The sequence below is a fragment of the Neodiprion pinetum genome, chromosome 2, assembly GCF_021155775.2.
Source record: "Neodiprion pinetum isolate iyNeoPine1 chromosome 2, iyNeoPine1.2, whole genome shotgun sequence".
NCBI classification, from domain to species: Eukaryota; Metazoa; Arthropoda; class Insecta; order Hymenoptera; family Diprionidae; genus Neodiprion; species Neodiprion pinetum.
In genome coordinates, this window is record NC_060233.1 from 15,081,245 (window position 1) to 15,093,944 (window position 12,700).

The 12,700-nt window shown below is 42.1% G+C and overlaps 1 protein-coding gene across 1 annotated transcript; it reads left to right on the forward strand.

The window, feature by feature from the left end:
* Nucleotides 1-1,716: 1,716 nt before the first annotated feature.
* On the forward strand, nucleotides 1,717-11,826 carry LOC124211335 (fatty acid synthase-like). The gene is made up of 16 exons (XM_069133881.1): nucleotides 1,717-1,903; nucleotides 2,014-2,264; nucleotides 2,349-2,580; nucleotides 2,652-3,070; nucleotides 3,247-3,540; nucleotides 3,614-3,824; nucleotides 4,018-4,178; nucleotides 4,308-4,625; nucleotides 4,705-5,515; nucleotides 5,616-6,026; nucleotides 6,113-8,082; nucleotides 8,537-9,371; nucleotides 9,710-10,191; nucleotides 10,276-10,530; nucleotides 11,064-11,318; nucleotides 11,406-11,826. Exons 1-16 carry the CDS (start codon nucleotides 1,717-1,719, stop codon nucleotides 11,577-11,579), a joined length of 7,266 nt encoding a protein of 2,421 aa, XP_068989982.1. The 3' UTR covers nucleotides 11,580-11,826.
* The last annotated feature ends 874 nt before the right edge of the window (nucleotides 11,827-12,700 follow it).

The window sequence follows — 12,700 nt, forward strand, 5'->3', positions numbered from 1 at the left end:
AACACAACAAACTCGAACAGGTCGTGGCCCATGACGATCAGCGCATACGTTGTAATAAATATCGAGTTTTTTCGAACGTCAATCTGGAGGCATTGGCTCGAAGGCAACTGGAAATATTTGTAATGCATACACGAATGTGTTCAGTCGATTGAGCTAATTATTTTTCAGGAATATTTTTATGACATTGGCTTTAAAGTTTCTCTTATTCTCTAAAAAAAAACTATGTTAAATGCATTTCCATTCATGTGGCGCTAAGCTATTTCCCTGTACCAAATTTAATTGCTAAATTTAGTGGCAAATCTGCCCCTGGATGCAGTTTCGCTATTTGAACATCTATATTCGAAATCAATAAAAGCGTCCATCATACATACACTTTCAAACAAGTATATACACAAGAAACAAGTATATTGACGACAAGATACAGAAATTTTATGGACCCGCCAAGTACGTAGCTCTTAATGGAATGATGTTTCGATATCACTGCACGAAAAACCAGGGAACAGGTGCTTGGCATTTTCTCTAATTTCACGACAAATATTGACGATAAGTTTTTCATTATAAGGTAATTTTGGTAGATTGCGGCCTCTTTTACATCACGGATGTTTTTGATGCGGATTGATAATGTTTTCTTGCTCTCTGGGACAATTTGTCCGCGCATTAAACCACGGCGAAGCACGGTCAATTTGAATATTATTTTCTCCTTTTCACATTCAAGTATGCGCAATATCTAGCAGCTAACCAAATGGCGGCGAATCGAACGGTAGTCAGCTGCTACAGAAATTGCAGAATTCTGAGTTCTATTCATATGTGTTTTAATTTTTCAGATACATTTCGAAAAATTGAAAAACTTTAACACCATAATCGACAAATAACTATCGACGTATTACAGGCATATTATGCGATCTTGAAATGCATTTCGAGAAGATGTCATCTGAAATTACCACCGAAAAAGACGATATTTCAAATTATAGTTGATTCGAATCATTGAAGTATGTATATGGGCATAGAAGAAATATTCAAAAAAAAAAAAAGAAGACGAGAATGTCTTCGAAGTTCTCCTCATAAAATCACACATTATCAAGATAATTTCATTCTTAACATCGAAATGCACAAGTAATGACAAAAAAAACCCTAAAATTTTATTAAAACCGTAACTGTGATTTGGAGGTAAAGGAGCGAAAAATTTTTAAATATGATTTTCATCGGAAATTTACTGAATGATGTCAGAAAACGGTAGGGAGCATGGTGGAATTGACTTCTTTCAATTCGTCACACATATAATGCGCATCCACTTGAACGCATTGTATGTTTCGAGCATTAATCAATCATGTTTCGCTACAGCGCTTGACGGGCTTAGACATATAATTGATCCTGTGGCACCTGGACTTGCAAAATTTTGAACTCTTGTAGTCTGGTTTTATAGCAATGAAGTACAAACTGAATACAATAGCGAATTTTAAATTTTCTCGTACCAATGAACGGCGTATATTAATGGATAATATGACCTCGGAATGGAGCGGGGGAAACTACGCTTATATATAAACACCGCTGTATCCACCCAGGAAATAATTGCATTAAGGTCTTTGAAACATCCCTACCTAAAAAAACTAAGTGGGTCCAAATCTCGAGTAAATGTAGTGTAATTACTAATTCGTGTAATACTGGACTTCTAAATCCAATCGGTTTTTTTTTTGTACATATAAAAGCTACAAGAATATGTCCGAGATAGTTGAAAAATGCGATGGGAGTAAGTGGTTGCCGACTCCAAGACCCGGTGATGAAGTTGTAATATCTGGTATTGCTGGCAGATTTCCCGACTCAGATAATGTCCAACAACTTCAAGAAAACCTCTGCAACGGAGTGGACCTTGTCACTGAAGATGACCGCCGCTGGAAATTGGGTAGCCAATCATATCTTTAGTTCGATTATACATTACTCAGTGCTGGAGTTCCAATAGAAGTATTACCCATTGCAATTCACTTTAGTTTATAATAACTATAATATTGCTCACAGACGACCCGGAAATACCTAAGAGATGCGGAAAGATAAACAATGTGGAAAAGTTCGACTCTCTATTTTTTGGAGTGCACTTCAAGCAGGCACACACGATGGATCCAATGTGCAGAATCCTTCTGGAGACGGCATACGAAGCGATTGTTGATGCTGGAGTGAATCCCCGACAGCTTCGGGGAACTAACACTGGCGTATTCATCGGTGCCTGCTTCTCCGAGACAGAAAAAACTTTCTTTTACGAAAGACGTCAGGTCCGTTCAACGTTACAGTTTATGACTGAAAAGAATGACCCTATCAGTTCACGAATTACTTAAGACGTCACTGTAATCATTCAGGTAAATGGATTTGGCATCTCAGGCTGCAGTCGCGCTATGTTAGCCAACCGCATTTCGTTCTGGCTTGGATGCACTGGTCCCAGTTACTCCGTGGACTCGGCTTGCAGTTCCAGCTTTTTTGCCCTAGACCACGCATATACAGCTATCAGGAATGGACAGTGTGAAGCTGCCCTCGTCGGTGGAGCTAATCTGTGTCTGCATCCATACGTGGCGCTGCAGTTCGCCCGACTAGGTACAAAGCTTGAATCCTGAGAGTAAGACGTCGTGAAAATCCAATCCTCTGGGAATTGTTTGTCAAACCAGGTGTACTCTCCCCTGACGGACGCTGCAAGTCGTTCGACGCCGATGCGGACGGCTACTGCCGAAGCGAGGCAATAACTATGATTCTGCTCCAGAGGGCCAAAGATGCCAGACGTATCTATGCCAACGTTGTGCACACGAAGGTGAACTGCGACGGCTTCAAACAGCAGGGCATTACCTTTCCTTCTAGCATCATGCAGAGCACTTTATTGCAACAGTGCTACGAAGAATGCGGAGTTCCCCCTTCGTGTGTCGCTTATGTCGAAGCACACGGCACTGGAACTGCGGCCGGCGATCCTGAAGAAGTGAACGCTATTGAACGAGTGTTTTGCCCGGGTCGAACCACTCCCTTAAGGATTGGTTCTGTGAAGACGAACTTGGGCCATTCGGAACCAGCGAGTGGCCTTTGCTCAATTGCAAAGGTATGCAGAGTTTATGAAATGTTTAATTTTTTTCCATCGAGTGGGATTCTTAATCAATTCAGTCTTTCCTACTACCTTTTCAACCCTTTGTTGCGAAAGTTTATTACTGTTTATTGTGAGTTGTTGCATGTATTCTATTTCTCACGTAATTCATTCATAAAGCAATATTCAAAAAGGTTCTAATAGCAATGGAGAGGGGGTGCATACCGCCAAATCTGCATTACAAACGCCCTCGTGTAGGAGTCAAAGCACTGGAGGAAGGTCGTATCCAGGTTATTACCAATCTTACACCATGGGACGGTGGTTACGTTGGTGTGAACTCCTTTGGGTTCGGTGGAGCAAACGCACATGTTTTGTTGAAGTCGAACACGAAGGAGAAAATCAATGGTGGAATACCGGGAGACGATTTGCCGAGACTCGTTGTCGTATCGGGGCGAAATGAGGAAGCAGTAGCTACTTTGCTAAATGACGTATGTACAAGAAAGCCAGTAAACTAGGCCTCGTTCAAAGAATCCAATTCATGAGTATTCCTAACAACAACAGCTTGAAAGCAGACCGATTGACGTGGAATACATCAGTCTCTTCCACAACATATACGCGGAAGAGATCACAGGACATTTGCATCGCGGATACACAATCTTGCCACCCAGAGGCTTACCGGAAAACGAAGTTCGGCATGCACAGTCCTATCCTGGCGCAAAGCGGCCAATATGGTTCGTGTTTTCAGGAATGGGATCGCAATGGGCTGGGATGGGTAAGCATGAGATTCAAGATCAGTTATTGACGATGAATGATAGCACGGGACCACCAATCCCACGTAATAAAATTCCCAAAGTCGTTCAGAACAGAATCTGGCGTAAAAGCAACGAGAAGAGTGAAAAAAAAAAGAAATACACATCAGGAGTCACGACAGTGAATATATATAGATTAATCCCTTTTGAAAACAGGAGAAGCTCTGTTGAAAATTCCCGTATTTACTAAGGCCATCCAGAAATGCGACGCAGTTCTCAAGATTCATGGTGTGGACATTATTGACATTCTGACGAACAAAAATCCGAAAACATTCGATAACATTTTGAACTGTTTCGTCGGTATTGTTGCTGTTCAGGTAAAATATGATTCGATAACTATAGTTAGTTATTATAATTAGCCAACGTGTTCGCGGACGCTTATTGAATACTATTACCACCAATATGCAACAGACTGCTGACTGAAAAGCATTTCTATTTCTTTCCAGATTGGACTGGTAGACGTACTGGCATCCGTAGGAATCGTCCCAGACAACATCATCGGACATTCATTGGGAGAGTTGGGTTGCGCATACGCTGATGGTTGTTTTACAGCAGAGGAGATGATCTTAGTAGCTCACATTCGAGGCGTAGTCTCGCTCGAAACTGAACTGATCCATGGATCCATGGCAGCCGTCGGACTTGGATACAACGAGTTGAAACACCTCTGTCCACCCGACATAGAAATAGCTTGTCACAATGGTCCCAAAAGCTCAACGATCAGCGGACCAACCAAACCGGTGAAAAGATTTCTAGCGAAACTACAAGTAAGTTTGAAAATCGAAGCCAATAATCCACTCTGTCAATTACATTATTCTATATTGTATTCTTTGCTCTCACACCCAGGCAAAGAACATTTTCGCAAAAGAAGTACCCTGTGCTAATATTGCCTACCATAGTCGCTACATCGCAGCGGCAGCTCCAAAGTTTTTGGCTTATTTGCAAAAGGTGGTTCCGAAATCGAAGCCGCGAAGTCCGAAGTGGCTGAGTACTTCTGTGCCACGTAAAGATTGGGGAAGTAGTTCGGCCCAGTTGTGCTCGCCAGAATACCACACGAACAATCTTTTGAACCCAGTTCTGTTCGAGGAAACGTCTCAACTCATACCGCATAACGCTATAACCATTGAAATTGCACCACACGGCCTACTGCAAGCTATTTTGCGGAGGTCGCTACATGAGAACGTTAGTAACATTCCGCTGACGAAACGCGGTCACAAAAATAACGTGGAATATTTACTGCAAGGTATCGGAAAGATGTACGAAGTTGGCCTGCATCCACAATTAGCTAACTTGTACCCGAAGGTAGATTTCCCGGTGAGCCGTGGTACGCCGATGATCTCGCCACTGGTTCGTTGGGAACATTCGGAGGATTGGTATGTCACCAGTTATAGTAAGCAGGAGAAGGTCGTCTCTGGAGAAAGAATCGTTCAAATTTCGGTCACTGACGGTAACTTCGAATGGATGGCAGGCCACGTGATTGACAGGAGAAACTTACTGCCTGCAACTGGCTATTTGGAATTAATTTGGGAGACTGTCGGGCTAATGCAGGGCAAACTCTGCACCGAAGTTTCGGTCGTCTTTGAAGATGTTCGGTTTCACCGCGCAACCACGCTTCCAAAAGATGGTAGCGTCGAGCTAACGCTAATGATTCATAAAGGTAAGACAGTATTTCGTTCAAACGTAGCTTTTTACAACAGTAGCGAATATCACTGTCAGACCTGCACGCGACAAAATAAAGATTATGTGTCTCTTTGCAGGATCGGGAAGGTTCGAGATCATCGAGGGCGGCACTGCCGTAGTGTCAGGGTTGATCCGTGTCATTTCAAATGCAAGTCAGGAGCGACTCATTGTTAGTGACAACATACGACTCAATAATGATGAGGACGAAGATTTGTGCTTGACGCCCAGAGATATATACAAAGAGTTTCGTCTCAGAGGCTATCAATATACCGGATTGTTCCGCGGGCTTAAGGCAGCGACGGTAAACGGAACCAAGGGGCGAATAGAGTGGCAAAACAATTGGGTTACTTTCATGGACAATATGCTACAGATGCAGATACTCGGAATGGACACTCGAAGACTACTTGTTCCAACGAGAATCCAGAAACTGGTAATTGACACCAAGGCGCATTCGAATGAGTTGCGCTCAATGCCTGACGAGGATAAAGGTGAGAATCAAATTACATTTGTTAGTGATTTGTAGAATAGCAATACCTGATTGGATTCTCCTTAACATTTGAATTTTTATTTACAGCTTTTACTGTACGTGTCCATAGAGACTTGGACATTATTGTGTCTGGCGGAGTAGAAATACGAGGCTTGAAGGCAAGTGCGATTACTCGTCGTAGACCTGCTGGCGTACCCGTTCTCGAAAAATTCAAATTTGTAGCACATCGGGATCGGTCTGAAACGTCGCTGAGTGTAATAACTCGAGTTGCGACGGACATTGCTCTCGAAAATCACTCGGATAACAACATAAAGACACTCGAAGTGATCCGTGAAGCCGACGATGCTCGTCTGGAGAACTTAACATCACCTTTGATCTATGAAATTCTGAGTAACTTACCATTGCTCATAGCGAATGTGAGCGTCATAGCCCCCGGCGATAAAATCAGCAGGGATGCGTTGCCTTCCCATATTCAAATCACTGATTCGAACAAGTTATCCGGGGAGTCTGGTGCCTTGCTTGTAGTCAGCCATGGTATTTTTGTCAGTGAAGACATCGAAATGTTAAAACAAATACAAGCCGTCATGTCAGACGCTGGTTTCTTGCTGGCAAGAGAACCGCTGAATGTAGACAGCGGTATTGTCAGCACGATGAGCAATAGAGACTTCGACGTTGTTATGGAGAAGAGAACAGGTACAGAAATAGTCATTCTATTCCGTAAGATAGCAAAACTGCCTCCGATATACGCAGTCATTAGTGTAAGCAACAAGAAATTCTCGTGGCTTTTCCCTTTGCAAACTGCAATGAAGAAGATCAGTGAAAATGGGCTAAGCTTAAGTGGTCGAATACTTCTTGTGAGCGAAGGAGATTACGAGAGTGGTCTAATGGGCCTAGTGAACTGTCTGCGAAAGGAACCAGGTGGTGAAGCTGTACAGGGATTGTTGATTCAAGACTTGCGGGCTCCGAAATTCTCCCTAGAAAGCCCATTCTACTCTGAGCAGCTGAAACTGGGATTGACATTGAACGTTTTACGTCCTGGCAAGCTGTGGGGATCCTATCGGTTTTTCCACATGGATCCTCCGATATTGCAGCCTGTTTATCACACTCAGCTATGTCAGCTGACACGCGGTGACTTGAGTGCAACGAAATGGATGGAAGGCAGGACTCAGCCGAACGTCGGAAAGCGGAATACAATTAAGGTGCACTATGCATCGATCAACTTCCGTGACATTATGTTACTCACGGGTAAACTAGCGCCTCAGATTAACGTGAAATCAAGAGTATCGGGAGAAAATATGTTCGGGTTTGAATATTCCGGAAGAGATGAAAATGGGCGCGCTGTTATGGGTATGGTTGAAAATGGATCCTTTTCAAACCTGTGCGTCAGCGACAAAGAACTTCTATGGCCTGTGCCTGACGGATGGACGTTAGAAGATGCGGCGACGGTTCCGGTCGTGTACGGAACAGTTTACTACGCACTGTTTATGTGCGGTAACATGAAGAAAGGTGACAAAGTTTTAATACATGCCGGGAGTGGAGGCGTTGGTCAAGCGGCCATAACATTGGCACTCCACGAGGGTTGCGAAGTATTTACGACTGTAGGAACGCAGCAAAAGCGAGATTTCATTAAGAAGCAATTTGCGGAGATCGATGACGATCATATTGGCAACTCTCGAGACACAAGCTTCGAGCAGCTTATCCTGTGGAAAACGCAAGGGCGAGGAGTGGACATTGTGCTGAATTCCTTAGCGGAGGAAAAGCTCCAGGCTTCGGTCCGTTGCTTGGCTTCACGTGGGAGATTTCTAGAGATCGGTAAATTCGATCTTGATGCCAATAACTCCCTAGGAATGGGGCACTTTTCGAAGGAAATCAGTTTCCAAGCAGTTCTATTGGACACTCTGTTCTCCGAGACGTCTGAACTAAAGTCAAGACTTGCGAAAATTCTTGCACAAGGCATAAAGAGTGGGGCAGTTAAACCACTCAATAGAACTGTGTTTGAAATGAACGAGGCCGAAGCAGCATTCAGATACATGGCAGCTGGAAAGCACATTGGCAAGGTTTAACACTCTTTCACGTGGTATTTTATACGGGACTACCAGTATTGTATATTAAAAGCAATATTGGTAGGGAATATTTTCCTTTTAACTTTTATTTGGTACCTTGGTGTCGATCATGACCTAAGGGTTTTTAATCGAGATTTTCGTAACTTAAAAGTTTGAAAATGTGACTTGTATATTACTACTTTAAAATTCAAAATTACTGTTATGAGCTTTTTTATTTGGTAAAAGGCACTTAAGTGAATACCCAAAAAGAATTTCAAGTCAAAATAATAAGCAGCTTCGTTACAGCAAGCAATTTTCGGTTGGGGTCATCAACGACCCGAAGGTGCCAGCAATGTTTTACTGAATAAAGGTGCCTGCTAAAGGTTAAGATTCTGCAACCTTTTTGTTCCCGTTAATTATTGTGAATCCCTTTCGTTCAATTGATTAAAAATCTATTAACTTGTTTCAGGTCATTCTCAAAATTCGTGACGAGCCTGAAACACGCAAGTCTCCATTACCTCTTGCATTACCTCGTTACTCTTGCGTAGAAGAACGCAGCTATCTCATTCTCGGTGGTTTGGGCGGATTTGGACTCGAGCTTGCTGATTGGCTCGTACTTCGAGGAGCCAGGAAACTGGTTCTTACATCTCGGATAGGAATAAGTAACGGATATCAGCGCTCACGTATGAACATTTGGAAAAGCTACGGTGTGAAGGTTCTCATTGTTATTGGGAAAGACGCGTCTACTCACGAGGGTTGCGAAGCCGTTCTGAAAGCAGCCGTGTCCCTCGGTCCGGTAGATGGGATATTCAATTTGGCCGTAGTGCTGAAAGATGGGATGATCGAGAATCAGACAGTAGAATCGTTTGAGGAGTCATTCAGAGTCAAGGCTTGGGCCACTAAACAGTTGGACAAACTCTCCAGGACGATGTGTCCTCATCTCAGACAATTTGTCGTGTTTTCGTCAGTGTCTTGTGGCAGAGGCAACCTGGGGCAAACGAATTATGGTATGGCTAACTCCGGCATGGAAAGAATATGCGAAACTCGCGCCACGGAAAATCTACCTGGCTTAGCCGTTCAATGGGGGGCTGTTGGCGATGTCGGACTAATCGCCGAGATGCAACAAGACGGCAAGGAAATTGTTATTGGCGGTACTTTGCAACAGGGAATATTATCGTGTCTCAATGAACTCGACGGTTTTCTGCAGCAGGAATCACCGGTTGTGTCAAGCATGGTTGTTGCGGAAAAAACTTCGGGCAGTGGTGGTGCTCTGAATATTCTCGACGCAGTGATAAATATAATGGGTAAGGTAGTCAATACGTGATGAAACTGTAAAAAATAGTAGTGTCGAAATTGACCAAATTCGATTGGCGTGAATTACTATGGAAGAAATTTTGTGGTCGATTCGAAAATTTCGCATCAGAAAATATTATATTGACACCACATAGTTTCAGATTGACATCAGGTAGCGTTAGATTAACACCAATTTGTGGTCTGTAGAAGTCTACTCCGCATTTTTCTTACAGTCAATTCTTTTCCAATTCCAACTATCAAAATTGGAGTACGATTACTCGTGGCAGTGTGGAAAGTAATTGTATAGGTGCAGAATAAGAAAACTACTACAGCTGTGCACGTTTGACAGGGCTTAAGGATCTCAAGACTCTGAGTATTCACACGCCATTGACGGAACTAGGGATGGACTCGATGATGGTGGTTGAAATCAAACAAATGTTAGAGCGAGAGTTTGAAGTGTTTATGACCCCGCAAGACGTTCGTAGTCTAACTTTTGAAAAGATCCAAGAAATATCACAGCACAAAGAAAACGAAGAAACTGAGGATCGAAACGAGAAGACGATCACCGCGGAACCGGGAGACTTGAGCGGCCTAAAAATACTCATTCGAACCCTGGGCAAAACTCATATCAATAAAGACATTTGCGTACCAATGATGTCGAAATCGGAGGGTGAAAGGCGGGTAGTTTTTATGCTACCGGGAATCGAAGGAACGCATAACGTCTTCCAGTCATTGGCTAGCAAACTCAGATCTCAAACCACCTGCTTGCAGCTTGGGCCTACTTTGTGGAATTTAACATCAATAGAAGAAATGGTCAACCAATTGATACCGGTAATAAGATCCATAGTAAATTTTGACCACACTGGCGTTATTAATCTAATAGTCCTGACGATAATTATATTCACAAATTCACAGCATGTCAGAGCGAGAAGCAAGGGTCAAAAAGGCATTGTGGTGGTTGGATACTCTTATGGAAGTGTACTAGCAATTGAAATTATGAGAAGATTGGAAAAAGAAGACTTCGATGGTCGTCTTGTGTTAATTGATGGAGCACCTGATTACATAAAGGCACTGGCTACCCAACATTTAACAACAAATACCGACGACGAACTTCAATCCGTTCTTCTATTTGACATAATGAATATTTTGGCACCAACTTTTGGGACTAAGGTAATTTTAAATTTACACCATTAATAGGTTTCTACAACACATACACGAAAAACGTTGGTTTTCGAGCGTATGAACAGGGCCGAAAATTGCAGCTTCTTGACCGGAGAAATAAAGAGGGTAATAAAACTCGGCACAGGAAAAAAATGCGGAATATGCTTCCTTTAGCGGATAATTTTTGTGCTTCATTACTACAGACAATCTTTTCATTACGATGTTTACAATGTCGCAGAGCAGCTACGTCCAGCTCAGCGGCTCATTTCAGAAGACTCGAAAACGCGTATTTCGAACATGTGTTATAGAAAATATGGTGTGCGCCATGTAAAGGAAGTGTTGTATCTCCCGCGCTGTTTGCAGAACTTGTCTTCGGTACGACTCTACGACTCATTCTGCAGACATCGCGCTGTACTAAAAACACCTACTTACCTCCCTTGATGCACATTATACTATTCATCACATTTTTTTGTGAACTATCTTATACTTTGAAGGAACGAAAAATTTATAAAAAAATACTATTAAGATTATATTGTTTTCAGCTTCTAGAAGAATTACAGAATTGCATTACTTGGGAAGACAAGCTAACAGCATTCACGAAGACCCTACCTGAGGATAAAAATTTGGACTTCACGCCAGAAGACCAAAAAGCGATGTGTTCGGCTATTTATTATAGAATCAAAGCCCTCCTCAAATACGACTTTTCAGCATTAGCACCAATAAGAACACCGATAACTCTACTCAAACCCAAAATTTTGTCACTAAGCATGGCGCCAGAGGATTATGGTCTAGGATCGGTTAGTTCGCCCCGATGTTTCTCGGATGTAGATTAGGAAGTTTGACATTATCGTCCTGATACTGACCAATGATTCTCACTTGTGCAGCTTACTTCGGGAGGAGTAGACGTACACTATGTGGAAGGTGATCATGTGACGATGCTGGATGCGGACGCTTGCGCGGCAGCTATCAACGGAGACGTTATCATGGAAACAGCCCTGCATACAGCATTCCAGACCAGCATCAATGCCGGCGCCACAAATTGTGGAGCTAATTTCTGATTATATATGTAAAAAGAACACATGTATGAATAGCTTCACCAATCAATTCGTGCATTAGAGGAAAATCAATATAGTTGTCACGCAAAATTTAGCACCTATCCTTGCATTCCATATAACAATAGAGAAACAGATTTGCTTGTGACAAAAAAAATCATATGAAATTGTCTAAAAAATTGAACATAATGAACATAATTGAAATATGAAACTACTTGATTTAGCTGCACTACAATAGCACTACAATATAATAGCGTACCATAACCTCAGATTAAATAAAAATTAGCTCCAAGTACTTCAGTGTTACCGTCAATTTTCCGAATCTTTCTTACAATTAGTCAAATCACAACCAAATAGACAAGTATCACATGAGCGTCCATGACAGATGTATTGTGCTACTAATGTGATGACTTTAATGAACTCTCTCCGCAGTCTGTGATTCAGCCAGATATCTGAATAGGATTTTGGTGGTCTGAAAGCTAGTATGAACATTCGATAGATGCAGGAGGCCGTGCACATGAGGTGTGAACTTTAGAACAGAGTCGTTGAACGGAATATTTTATTTGCATGAATGACAATATGTGAATTAAGATATTTAAGTAGTAGTTCTGGTTTCTTTGTGGGATAAAGATTCCGATGAAAAATATTTTAGGAATAAATGGACGTGCTGTTATAAATATTACCGAAAACTTGCAGAGAAAGCTTGATTTGCAATGTAGATGCACTGTTATTCAAATCAATAATACCACTCTACTTTATATACATAAGAAAATCAAGTTAAATGCCCTGGCATGAATGGGAAATACGTTTAAGGTTCTAGAAACCTCTACAATAAATTTATTAATACGCAGGTTTAACATACTTTGCGACAGAAAGCAGTTTTACGAATACTTCACATAAACTGATAACCCGCGTACAAAGCAGCACTGATAAAGGTAAAAAAGTAATGGCAACTTACCTGGACCTTGCTAAAGCTTTCGATACAATACCGCATGAATAATTACTCAACAAACTCGAGGCAACAGGAATACAAGGAACAGCAAAATGGTTTCGAAGCTAGCTGAAGGTGAGAACACAGAGAGCGAAAATTGGAAACACATACAGCGAGAAAACGAAGTTACTCTGCG